Raw genomic sequence first — 13,956 nt, 5'->3', positions numbered from 1 at the left:
CATATCCGGTTACAAGCAATTTGATGTTGTGTCTGCTATTTCCAATTTTTAAAAAATTCATTCTAAAAATGTTTCTCCGTTTGGAACAGTTAAAACAGAATCAGAGAACATTTGGATCTGTTGACGGTGACTTTATAAAAAGCAACAGAACAAAGAACACTAGCAAAATGCTGCGTTACTTATTGGGGTTAATTTATTATAGCAATACCATATTTGGGAATATTAGCGGCAAAAATAAAATAATCTCGCTCTATGCAATGGCGCTCAAGACGAATTTTTTCTCGTTTAATTTTCGCTTCTGCATCCTGGCTATCTTGTCATCTTCACTGAAACAGGTAAATAATTACTATCACGGCCGCAAGGTGAGTATAATTACAAATCTTTACATAAAGAAAACGTTAAAGAAAACGGATGCTAATCGATCTTGATCTTAATGTTCGCTGAAGCTCAGAAGTGGTTATGAGGACCAGCTCAGTCGCTAATAAAACTGTTAAACATTATGGCGTTACTATCAATAAAGCCGAGGGGCTTTGAACAGGACAATCATTTTACTCTTAGGAATGTTAAACTTTGTGTGTTATAAACCCGATACATGTAAATATAAGCCGGGCTGCAAAAAAATCCGGATCTTTCGTCAGGAAATATCCGTAAACCTGAGCATTAGATATAGGCATGCTGAGTGATTTTTCAAGTGCAGCATTGATCTTTATTTGCCTGGGTCTAACAAATACACTGGGGTATTAATTTACCTGTGTTTAACAAATACAGCAAATACGTTGGGGTGTTAATTTGCCTGCGTCTAACAAAAACCGTAATTTGCTTAAGTTTAACGAACACGCTAGGGCATTAATTTGCCTCTGTCTTACAAATACACTGGGGCATTTATTTGCCTGTGTTTAACAAAATACACTGGGGCATTAATTTGCTTGTATCTAACAAAATACACTAGGGCATGAAGTTGCATTGCCTGTGTCTCACAAAATGTACTGGGGCATTAATTTGCCTGTGTTTAACAAATACACTGGGGCATTAATTTGCCTGTGTCTAACAACAACACTGGGGCATTAATTTGCCTGTGTCTCACGAATACACTGGGGCATTAATTTGCATATGTTTAACAAATACACTGGGGCATTAATTTGCCTGTGTCTTACAAATACAATGGGGCATTAATTTGCCTGTGTCTAACAACAACACTGGCGCATTTATTTTCCTGTGTCTAATGAATAAACGTTTGAAGTATTTACTTCTCTCTAACAAATTTATTTATGTGATCCTTTACCAATACAATGGCAACTAAGATAAAGGCGTTTTAGAACTGAAAATTCCGGTGATGTATATTTTTTAACCAAGCTGGCACGAACCGCTAGCCACGAAAATATAACAGCAAGGAAAGAGTAGCCCGCCCCATTGTTTTATTGTATTACATATCAGGCATTCAAGAAAATTCGTGGGGGGGGGGGGGGGGGGGGGGGAGGGGAATTTTCGAGCCGCAGGAATTTTTTTTCGTTAATCAAATTCCTTGTATGAATTTTTTTAGGCCAAAGCATGAATGTTTTTTAGGATTAATTAGCGTGTATGAATTTTTTTCATTTAATTTTCCCTTGCGCGAATATTTTTTTTGTACTTCGCCCCCCTCCCTCCCCATAAGTTTTCTAATGGTCCTTCCCTTAGTGTGGTTCCTCTTTCAGCTCCTACTGTGATTTAGGTAAAAAATTTGAGAATTGTGAGATGTGCAGAGAACTTAAACACTGATTCAATTCTACTCTAGCAAGCTTTGATACGTGTCTATTAAAAAATAAAGATATATTTCAAATTGTGTTTTGTGAGTAAACTACTCGGGTTGAACAAATTATAATAAATACATTCCTGAAAAGTTTGCACGTTCAACCGTTATAAGAGAGCTGATATACAGCTCATCAATGGATGGTATACGTCTAATATCAATGCTTGTTTTCTGCGTGACTGTAGGTTTTGTTTTGTTTTTCAGTCAACTAAACGTGGTAAAAATAGTCTAGAATAAACCTCTTGTAGCACAACGGTTCAAGCACCTTTCTCGATAGCGTTGAAAAGCTTTTCGTCACGATCACTTCCTTTTAACGAAATTAAAACTATAACCTACGCAATGCCCTTCCGAATAGCGTCTACCGACAAAAGGAAAACAAATGTTGGTAATGATCTTTGTTAGTTCATGAATGGAAGAGAACTTATGGTGAATTCGAAACACTAACCACCATTACGTCAAACGGGCAAACGCAATTTGTCTCACGTGACTTAGTTTTCCCTTTTCCCTTGTTCCATACCTTTTTATCCATTGTTTTGTTTTGTTTTGTTTTGGGGGAGCAGTTTAAATCTACATGAGAGAATCTGCTCATTTCCCAATTTGAAAAGAAACTTTTTTTTTACTAGAATTTCCAGTTTGCCTTTGACGTAACTAATGATTCTTAGTTCTCTCTAGTTTGTTGAACTTGTAAGTGTAAAGAGTGACGTACACTTTCTAGAAGTCCACAGGGATTCCCTCGGGTTGACTAAGTAGGAGGGGAAACTTCTGGCCACTTCGCAAAACGATCGTTCTCACGACTTCGCCGCTCAAAAAAGTTGACTTGTTAAAATTCTGGGAGTGATGTACTGATCACAAGTAGTCCCAAACCTCCTTCGCTACCCCACTATCTCTGAGGAAAAATAAGGGACCACACGTATTCTATAATCACCTCGCGATCGGAATAACGAAAAGGACGCCAAAGGACTTCTTGAAAATTAGAGAAAGGCCGATAATAAGCTTATTCCGGCTAGGAAGTAATGTCCTGCAGAGCAACCCCCCACCCCCCACCCGCACTCGTCGCCTTGTGCACGACGATACTGATATAGAAATCCAATTAGAAGACAGCTGCACGATTGATAGCATGGGAAGAGGGGGGTTTTCATTACTGTTTCAAAATTATAGTGGCACTCGATCCTTGATTTAGCCCGTGCAACAACAGGAAGATGTTAGCGTCAGAAATCGTGGACACGTTGATTCCATGATTCTATACTAGATATTATTATAGGAATGGAGCTCTGGAGTTACGGCTCACGATTGAACGTGACGAGCAAAACCATTCGGTGCACTGTCATCACAGTCTCACACGTTCTGTTTTTGTTTTTACGCTTCTGGTGTCGTCGGTATTGTTTAACACAAACACGAATAAGTTGTTAGTGTTTGCCGACAATCGTTATTGATATTGGCATCCTCAATGATTCAGCAAGCAGCAAGTGTTATCTTGCGTAGTGACGACCTTAAATAATGTAGCCTCGAGCAATATGACCTTTCTTCCGTTCAGTTCGTTCAATCGTGACCAAGGATAGAAATCAAAGAGAGACTTTCGAATGACCTTGACACGAGAAGGTTACTCCATGCAAGTGACGTGAGAGAGACCGGATAGCCATGTTTGTTGCTGTTTGCTGGAAATAGTTCACCTTCCCCAATTCTGCTTGCTTCGGTGCTTGTCTCTGTTCGATAATAGAGAGATTTAGAGTCAAGTTTACGGCAAACGGCAGAATAAATTTGAAAATTTCTCAAACTGGAAAATGAGCAGATAAAAACAGACTGAAACGATTGTAACGTGAAATTATTCATTTTTTGTAGAAGTAAGGAACAGTTGAAGGCAAGTGAAGGTAAACGTCGATCACAACGCACAGTTTCTTTTCAGGCTTTAGGTCAATGAAAGAGTAGGGATTTCACTCGTTGAAGCTATATGAAAGGGATAGTGGGATAGGGAAACCTGTCATTTCGGTCTTTAAAAGGAACCCTGCAAATCTAATAGCTGTGAAAAAGTCGAGAAAACTTTCTCGTTTTGTGATTTATTTATATTCAAACGACAATGTAAGTTATGGTTCACACGCAGGGTCTCGATGGATGGAGACTCGGCTGATCCATGAGTGGTTATAAGCAAAAGGCATTGGGGGGGCTTGCTTAATACATCATTAATATAAAAGTATTTTATTTTGTCTCTTCATCTCCGAATTCCAAGATATGCCAACAAATCAACAAATCCTTAACAAGCAATATCTCATGAACAAACGAGCCAGGCCGGCTCTACTTTAAAAGTGGGTGGCAAAGAATTCCCCAACGTGATTTCCGATCCTCAAAGCTCGAAGGAAATCTTAAGTCAAGAGAATAATCTCGAGAATTAATTAGTTTTGTATCATAAGACGGTTTTTACATCTAACGCCTAAATAAAAGCATTAGCGATGTTTGGACGGTTGACCACCCCCGTGGAAACGCGTCATGCGGTTTTTACAGAGTTTTCTGGGAGTCGAGCTGGTCAACAGTCCAGCCAGTTGATGCAAGGGATGGGGGAGTTGGGATACCCTATCTGCTGGAATTATCTGGAAGTGAAGTGCGCTGATCATTCAGTGACCATTTATCAAGATAGAATCAAACGCAAACGTTGGAATAATTTACCCTGTAAGCTTATCCTGTCTGACCGGCGTTGGACACGCTTATCTCTTCTTAGAAAAAAGAAAAAAAAACATCAAAAACTTTTGTCACCAAGTAAACGACGGCCGAATTTGACACTGATCTATTGTGCGTTGCCTGGTTATTTATAAATTTTATCTTAGACTGATCATAAGCAAAATAAATTCTCCTCCAGTTTTATTATTAAAGCTGTCTTTGTGTGTCGGTATTGCTACCTTAAAAAAATCCTGCCTAAGCTCAGTGACTAACCATTCGCTCACTTTGGTTCTTGTTGTCTCAGGAGTTTAAGCCTCCTTTTAAACTTGAAATATTTAAATTTGAGCAACAAAATATTCCATTGTCGATTATTGTGTGGGTTATAATGTTATGAGGATATCTTTCAAGGTAAAAAATGGGATTTGATTTATGTCTCTCTTAAAACGTGACCACATTTAAAATGGCAATCGAATCATGCAGCATTTAGTGGTCATAGTAATCCTTATTTGCTGATTTATGCAGGGGCTAAAGAACGAAACAAACGTTTGGCATAAACATTACAAATTCAACCATGCATGGTTTCCTTTCTTCTTTTCTTTCTTTCTTAAAAAAAATCATTTTCCCAATTTTTTTCTCTTACGTGCCAAACACTCGATTAGTAATGGTAACAGGACTGAGTGGAGTCCAATTCGGTCTGTAATCATACGAGTGATTAACAAAATCGGACGACCGCGTAGCGGGAGTCCGATTTGTTTAATCACGAGTATGATTACAGACCGAATTGGACGACACGAAGTTCTGTTACCAATTAATCATAACTTTAACAAAATTTGTGATATATAGGGCTCTTTTTAAATCAAAACACAAGAAATTCCAAGATTTTTTCGCTAGCTATAAAAAAAAAAGCCATTTAAGCGCGCGCGTGATGGCGCGTACTGTCCAATTACTTAGGCATGACGCGTACTGTCCTATTAAACTGTCCTATTAAGGCTGAAATCAGGGCAGTTGAGAACCAATCAGATTTGAGAATTTTGTTATAGTTATGATTATCTTTCTTATCCTCGAGATCAAAACATTCTAAATAATTATCTTTTTGCGAACTAAGAACAATTCACTGTTACCGGGAGCAAAAAGCGCGTGACAGCTCAATGTTGCACTTAAGCCAAGTTGAGGGTACGTTTGGGGTCGAGGGTCACTTGTGTAAACACTTAAGATAAAAGTTAACACAGTCACTGCCCAAAAACAATCTCCGTGCAGTTGCTCACGGCTTCAGTTTCACGGTTAATGTGTATTATTTTTTTAAACAAGAGAATTTGCCATAACTTACACTGCTTTTTTGAAACAACAAGAAAGTTTGGAGATGAGTTATTTAGTAGAAACTTGGTCAGTGATGAAATATGTCTCAAAAGCCTTCTGGCAAAATTTGGGCAAGAATTCTTCAAGAGTCCAGCTTTGAGAGCCATGGGAAAGAAGGCCTAAATCTTAGGGCGAACTGCGAAAGACTTCAATTTAATTTGAGGATGTCTAGTACGTTTTTAGCCAGTGTGTTGTTCGATTAAAATAAGCAAATGGGCAGTTATAAAATGAGTCCTTTCACTTTACAAGACTTTATCGAGACCCAATGCACAATCAATGCATTTTTTTTATTACAAAATGGAGAGGTGATTCGCGACCTTAAAACACTGTCTGGCTACCAAAAAGAAGCTGCTAGGCAACGACACTCGGCTACGGAAAAGTGAAAACAGCCGAACAGCAACAAATATAAACTAGGGTGGTAAATTAAACTTTTTTTTAATGAACATAAAAGTCACCTTAATTACCTATCGTGAATTTTTCAAGGGAAAACTTTCTAAATTTGGCGAGAAAAACATCTGGTGTTCTAGTAAAAATAGACTGCACAATATTATTGTATCTTCGCACCAAAAAGGAGAAGACTAAGATTTCCTGTTTTGTGTCAAGATGATTATTTATTCGCGGCCGATACGTCCAAGCGGCGAGCTTCGTTTTTTGTACATAATTACTGCGAAAAAAAAAATCCGCTGATTTATCTCAGTCTCACACACACTTTAGGGTCTTTTTCAAAAAATATATATAGCAACTCTTTTCTGCTCCTTCCTTACGTAATCAATACGTAGTGGATTGTGAGTCACGAATTTCTGTGTAGTTTCCTTGTTTTTATTTCAGCGATTCTCACTTAAAATCAATTTTCGTTGTGAAAAAATCGTAAAGGTTTTCTTACCTTTCAGTATTACCCATGGGTGTTCAGCTTCCTCCGGGTAAAATTAGTAAAAAATCAAGTTTTAATGGTTTTAAACTTGTAGTCGTGTAGTCACCGGATCAGTCAAGTCACCTGGTCAAGGTGCAAATTACGCGCTTTCTTTGACGTAAAGTGGCTACCCAAGGCCATTACTTGCATGCATCGTCAGTTCTATTTTACATCCTTAATTTGAATCCTCTTTCTCTCTTTCGCAAGCGAAAAAGGAAGCGACTAAAAAGTGACGAAGGCGTGGAAGCAATTGGCGCCAAGCGGAATTATTGCGAGTTTTAACATAATGCTTGCGCAAAAACGCATTTTTAATTTTGAATACATGTCCCTCGCTCACAAACACTACATCCCACGCGCGCAGCAAATGTCAGCAATAAAATTATGCTAAACAAATATGGGCACAAAAAACTCTTTCGCTTGCTTGTACGAGCGTTTAGGTTTGTCTACTTTGTGCGGCTGATTGGAAACTAAAGTCAAAAGTTTTATCATTTCTGTGTCTTTTTGTTGCGTGGCGATTGCCAACGGTGAAAGTCCATCGTCCGTTTTCGCCTTCACATTTGCTCCTCGCCGAACGAGAAGTTCAGCGCATTGTATACTTTGGCCACACACGGCTGCATGCAGCGGTGTCCATCCTTCGCCATCTTCGTTATTCACATCGGCCCCGCATTGAAGTAACGCGATCACGCAGTCGACTTTTCCGTCGTAAGCCGCTTCGTGTAATGCCGAAGCCCCATTCGAGCAAAGTTGATCAATATTCACAGCTCCCGAGAGAATAATATTCTTAAGGGCGCCGGGGTCGTTCGCCGAAACCGCAGCACAAACTGTGTAAGAAGGATGAAGAAAATTTTTATTACAGTTCAGCCCGGGCCGTGTGAAACTACCCATCTTTCTCCTCGGTGAGTTTGCGAAGTCCCAAGGTCTTTCATCCTCGATTTTCTCGATGACTATTCGCGGAATAGTGAAATTATGTTTTTTCGAGTTCCTTTTCGACGTCCAAAAAAGTTCTGGTGGAATATTAAATTGTTTTGTTAAGTGCTGGTTGTTACTCAGTCCATTAACGACTCTCGTCAGTTTTTTCTTAGGTCGAAAACTGTTTCGTTGCGAGGGCAAAATCACTGAATGAATGCCATTTTCGACTGGGCACCGTGGCAACTGAGGTATTACAGAAACCATTTCGCCGTATATTGGGGCTCTACAACTCTCTCCAGCTCTTGGACCTCTCTGGACCGGTCGGGAAACTGCTTTTTTCGTGCGTTGAAACAGCCGGCCGACTGTATTTCACTCGACAGCGGCTCTCTCTGTATCTTTCACCTCTTGATGATAAATTATAACCAATGCACGTCTCAAGAAACTCAATCCCACTCACATATACTATTTTGAGAGGTTATCTCTAACTGGTCATCAGTTAGCCCTCCTAGATTTGGTCCAGCTATTATTGGCAGAGCGAAAACAAACAAATACGCCACGCAAACGACGAAAATTCCCTTAATCGTAGAGATAACGAGATGGAAAGATCTTTCCTTGATGTTTTGTGATGATTTGTGATGTTTCTGTCACGAGCCAAGAAACACATGATTTTTGCACCTAACATTGGCATATATCGCGTATTAACCCTTGTCAATCACCCCAGTATTGACGTCATTCGGTGGTCTTTCCGGCTTACCAATAAGAGGTTTATTGATTGTGTTGGAGATCCTTTTTATTCCTATTGAAATAATCCAAAGTGTGTCAATGGAAGGACTGTCAGGCATGTGCGATTATCATAATTATAAATACCATAAAGATTCTATTTTGAGAATTTTCGTTGTTTTAACGTTTGTCACGATTGTTTGGATTTCGAAAGAAGTCAGACATATTTCGATGAACTGTTAAATGGATTTATGGATGAGTGCTCGACCTAAACCTTCGAGAAAATTCAATGTTTTATTTGAAATTAAGAGAGAAAAGAATTCCAGTCGCGCGCCAAAATATTGTTTGTTACACCACATAGTGGGAAGGCTTGACGTCATACACAGAACGCAGAAAATCCTATTTCTATTTAAAAAATGAAAATGCTAGTTTGCATTATTAATTACATTGTAAATGGGGAAAACGGTGTTTAAAAAAAAAAAAACAAACCAACGGGTGCTTTTATCAGGGTCAAAAAGATAAAGCTAGCCGCTCTTCGGTCTATGTATTTATAAACTGTAGTTTATTACTGACTAACAGTCGTTGGTTTCTTTTTTACTGATTAAAATTAGATTTAAAAGGGTATTATGTAGTATTCATGTTTTAAAGCTCGCATATATTGGCTTTTCCCTTAAAAAGTTTGTCAGGAAAACAACTTCATTACGGACTAAAATTAACATTATTTAGTATCATCCATGCGTTTATTTTCGAAGCGGTAAATTATATGTTGTTACTTTTGCGTTTTGTTCACGGTGGGAAAACAATGACCGCTCGCGATATTTTATGTAGTGGCGTTTTGTAAAATACCGCTGAACTTTCGTCAAGCTATAGCCTTACACGGATTTAGCTATGGTAAGATAGTTGACTCGACCTAAAAGCAGTGTAGAAAAGGAAATTTCCACTTAGGACGCTCGTCACAGATTATGGCAACTTGGGCATTTTAAAAGGAGTGGAAGACTTGGAATTTCACGAATCGGCAACTTCAAAAACTTCACACAGTTTTAAGTTTATTCAGAGCCCGACTAAAATTTTTGGCAGGCGTTTGCAATGCCGGCTGCGTAACCAAAACTACATTGTAGCTTATACTTCTCTTTCTCGCAGTCATTTGCCATGACTGCCCTTGATTCCTTGAACCTATAGGCAGTTGCTAGCGTTATAATACTAAAAATATGATATTTGGCATGACGTTTTACAGAGACTCTGAAAATAGCAGAAGTCCCTGGCGTCATACTGATAGCTATGATGATGCTGACATGTTTATACTTAATGTGGGTGAAAATAGCAAAATCCAAGCGAGAATAGCTCGAAGACACTTGATGGCGATTGAGATTACACATCGTGGGTCGTGTGTGGGAACACGTGGGATTATGAAAACTGCGCGCATGGCGATCGCTGGATCATGATCTGATACGATAGTTACGTACGATGATATCCAAGGTATTCTTGTCATATCCGGTGCCAAAGCACAAATAGTATATAAGGCCATTAAACGCCGTTTAGTACGGATATTCAGATTAAAAATAGTGTTACTCAAGGTGATTGGGCAAAATTAGAGCAAATATCCAGAAGCGACTAATCGTTTCGTCTGACAGGATTTATAGGCGCGTACTATAATAGAACTGAAATGAAAAAGATTCTTAGAAATATTCTTATTAGTATTACAAGCTACATTAATACCTCGTGAGACTGATTTTTCATTTATCTCAGCGTTAAAACTTTGAAAAGAAATAAAAAATAAAAAGCGGAAAATGAAAAAAGTGAAATAAAAAACAGAAGCTCGATGCTTGTAGAGCCGTTCGAGGAAATGACAGAAAAAAAGAAAGGAAGAAAAACAAACTTGGGTGGATGAGTTTTTAATCATTACTTATACAAATCTTTTAGAGTTCAAGCAGTTTTAATTTCGAATAAGGGACATTCTGGGCTTTAAATTGGGATATGCATTATTACAAGGAACTGGGATTTAGTGCATCATTACAAGTTAACTCCATCGCATGCAAGGTACGTTTTGAATAATAAATCGATGTTCCCAACATCACTAACAACTTGTGAATTACGCGACGAGAACCGTTATTTCACGCAGTTACTGTAAGTTTATAATTTTTCCATGATATTTTTAGTCATCCGTAATATTGCATGTATTTCAGTTACTGCGGGTAAAAGCTGCTTTGGCCAATTGAACTGAGGTTTAATCCGGCCAATTGCAATGAGGTCAACTTCACCCGACTGAGTGGCAAAAATCAGTGTCTACTACGACTATTATGAAAAGGGTCTGGTCCTCCGCTGCAACATCCGCACATTGTCTCAAGATATTTTTTTCTTTCATCATCTTCGACATACAATACTTAAGAAATCAGCTTGTCTCAAGTTAAAACGAGATTTAAGCATCTGATGAATAGCAATCCGTGAATCAATATAATGGCGGTTTTTGCTGTGACGTACAAGACAGGATCTTTTTAAGGGCCAGAGAATTTGTCAAGTGCTATTTACAGGTGCAAATGCCCTGCTTTTATGTCTTTTTTTTCTTTGTTTTAATATCCTTGGCCTCGTGCATCTGAGAAAAAGGACTAGGAGTCTTTCGAAGTCCAAAGGAGTTTCGGGGGGGACGATACCCCCTTCTATGGCCCATACTCCCTTCTAGGGCCCATACAGAGACGTGCCGCTTGTCCATGATGGGGCATAGTTAAGTGTTTATGACCTCTCTGTCGTAAACAGGCTAAATAATTTTCGCGCGCGTCTGTCTTAACAGGGCAGTTTTGCGCGAGTCTGTCCTAATCATAAACATACTTAAATAGGAAGAAGTTTGTTCGTAATCCAACCATTCAAAAGCTATGACCATAACATGAATTTGCTCAGTATTCAGCAACTGGCGACAAGTGGCTTAAAAAGAAGACGGCGTGCATTTTGTCTTTCGTCCTAAACAGCGTGTGTATGTTAGAATTTTTTTTGTCCTAAACAGGGTCAGGTTTTCAAACCCTCAGCGGCTCGCCCATTGATGCCCAAATGTTGTCCGAGTACCCCCTCTCTCCCCGGTTTCCTTGACACTCGCTGCCTTGTACATGGTCAATGAACAAGAAGATGATTCAGTAATATTTCAAACTAATCCATTTACTAATCAGTCCGTGGTTGCTCGTAAATGTGATAATTGATGCGAATTGTACCGTAACGTGCAAATGCAAATGCTTGTGCAAAGTCATCGTGACACTGGCAACATGGTATTCTTACCTTTATTATATAGAGTCTGAATGTGGTTTAGTGTCTAGTGTTATTTACCCATGATGTTTAGTGTTTGCTTTTGGGCCAATTTTTTAACGTTTTAATACTCTTTCCAGATAAAATACCGTTAAGTATTTGGAGGGTTTTCGTGAAAAATCGTATCTATTCACTGTATGAATATAACGACGAAAATTAAATTTTTGGTTTTCTCATCAGAAATCTTCGGCAGTCTTCGGAGATCTTCGGTAGTCTTCGAAAATCTTTGGCAGTCTTCGGAAATCTTCTAAAATAATCGGGAGTTGTCGCAAAATGACGGAAATATCCTTGATATACCAAACAAAATAATATTGGCCTTTTTGAAGTCGTTTTCGTTTCTTTCTCGAAGAAAATTACTGTGACGTTAACTACAGCAAATCTTTTGCAGTTAGTGTAGAATGACCAATATTTAACTGATTCATGTTAAAGAGCCAAAAAATTAAGTGTTATAGTGTTATCAAGGTACCCCCATTTAGACTCCTTTATTAGCAACAGCTGTATCACTCCCCACCCCCTTTCTCCATAGCCCAGTGACAAACCGTGCAGATATGCGCTACTAAGACGCTATAGCCCTCCCCCTACCCCCTTAAATGTTTGCTGGACACTGTTTTTCTGAAATCACCTAACCAGTATTCCTTGTTTCACAGCGTTTACTTGGAGACATAACTAAAAAGGTTCCAAACCTAAATTTTGAAACTGCTTTTATTTCACGTTTACAAGGGGTATAAAATACAGGCATTTAAAGTTCGGAAATCTGGCTCCGTGTACGTCCGTATCCGCACATTGTCTCAAGATATTTTTTTTCTCTCATAATCTTCGATACACAATACTTAATAAATCAGCTGTTCTCCGTGCCAGTTAAACGAGATTTAAGCATCTGATGAATAGTAATCCGTGAATCAATATAATGGCGGTTTTTGCTGTGACGTACAAGACAGGATCTTTTGAAGTGCCAGAGAATTTGCCAAGTGCTTTACAGGTGCAAATTTCCTGTTTTTATGTTCTTTTTTCTTTGTTGTAATATCCTTAGCGTCGTGCATTTGACAAAAAGGAATAAGAGCCGTTTGAAATCCAAAGAAGTTATCAGGCCCTTGCCTAGGTGAGGGGGGTGGGGGGGAGAATACTCCTTTCTAAGGCCTATACAGGGACGTGCCGCTGTTCCAAGATGGGGTATAGTTTATGACCTCTCTGTAGTATACAGGCTTTATAATTTTCGCGTGCGTCTGTCTAATCAGGGCACATAATTTTGTGCGAGTCTGTCCTAATTATAACAGACTTAAATAGGATGAAATTTGTTCCTAATCCCCGCATTCAAAAGCAATGACTATTACGTGAATTTGCTCTATATTGCAACTGGCGATAAGTGGCTTAAAAACAAGACGGCGTGCATTTTTTTTCTCCCAAACTGGGTCAGGTTTTCAAATCCTCAGCGGCTCACCTATACCCAAATATTGTCCGAGTAACCCCCCCCCCCCCCCTTTCCGGATTTCCTTGAAACTCGCTGGCTTGTGGTCAATGAACAAGAAGATGATTCAGTAATATTTCAAACTAATCCATTTACTAATCAGTCGATGGTTGCTCGTAAATCGGGTAATTGATGCGAATTGTACCGTAACGTGAAAATGCATGTGCAAATTAAAGTCATCATGACACTGGCAACATGGTATTCTTACCTTTATTATATAGCCGGTCTGAATAAGGTTTAGTGTTCAGTGTTATTTACCCATAATTTTTAGTGTTTGCTGTTAGGCCAATTTTTTAATGTGTACTGTTTCCAGAGAAAATACTGTCATTTCGTCTTTTAGATCATGATCAAGTCCTTCACGATCTTCAGTTTTCTCACTGTCCTACAGTTCCCTTGCGGAATGGCTTACTGACCACTTAATGAGCAAGTTGGTCGTTAAAAACAAGGAATTTATAGTTAACTCTTGAATTGGGATATCGTGAATCATAACAAATTAACTCCATCGTATCGGCAAGGGCGTTTTGACTGTTTAGCCTTAATGTTCTTAACATCTCTAACAACTTGTGAGTTACGCAGTGAAAACCGTTATCTCACGCAGTTACTGTTTATAATTTTTTTACCGATATTTTTAGTCCTCCGTAATATTGCATGTATTTCAGTTACTGCGGGCATAGTTAGTAGAGGAGACTGGTTAGGAAACCCGGCAAACATCAAAGTTGAAAACAATGGTGCCGTAGGTTATGTTGGAAGCTCCCTGACTTTGCACAATCCTTTGTTTTCTCTTTCCTACAAATTATGACTGAATGAATTAATGCAATGTTTCTATTGGTCAATAACTTCAAAATAAAAGAAATGCTATTGAACGTTGTGCAC

The 13,956-nt window shown here is 38.8% G+C and overlaps 1 protein-coding gene across 1 annotated transcript; it reads right to left on the bottom strand.

Moving 5' to 3' along the window:
- Positions 1 to 6,212: 6,212 nt before the first annotated feature.
- Positions 6,213 to 8,391, bottom strand: LOC140927759 (uncharacterized). Its single transcript, XM_073377441.1, has one exon. It carries the CDS (start codon positions 7,872 to 7,874, stop codon positions 7,086 to 7,088), a length of 789 nt encoding a protein of 262 aa, XP_073233542.1. The 5' UTR covers positions 7,875 to 8,391; the 3' UTR covers positions 6,213 to 7,085.
- Positions 8,392 to 13,956: the final 5,565 nt, after the last annotated feature.

The sequence above is a fragment of the Porites lutea genome, chromosome 2, assembly GCF_958299795.1.
Source record: "Porites lutea chromosome 2, jaPorLute2.1, whole genome shotgun sequence".
Lineage (NCBI taxonomy): Eukaryota > Metazoa > Cnidaria > Anthozoa > Scleractinia > Poritidae > Porites > Porites lutea.
Note: the sequence above shows the minus strand (reverse complement) of the source record. Positions and strands in the feature narration are given on the sequence as shown.

What these genes read in the sequence shown, in the direction of transcription:
- LOC140927759 (XM_073377441.1), bottom strand. Translation starts at nt 7,874, where the DNA reads ATGGTTTCTGTAATACCTCAGTTGCCACGGTGCCCAGTCGAAAATGGC.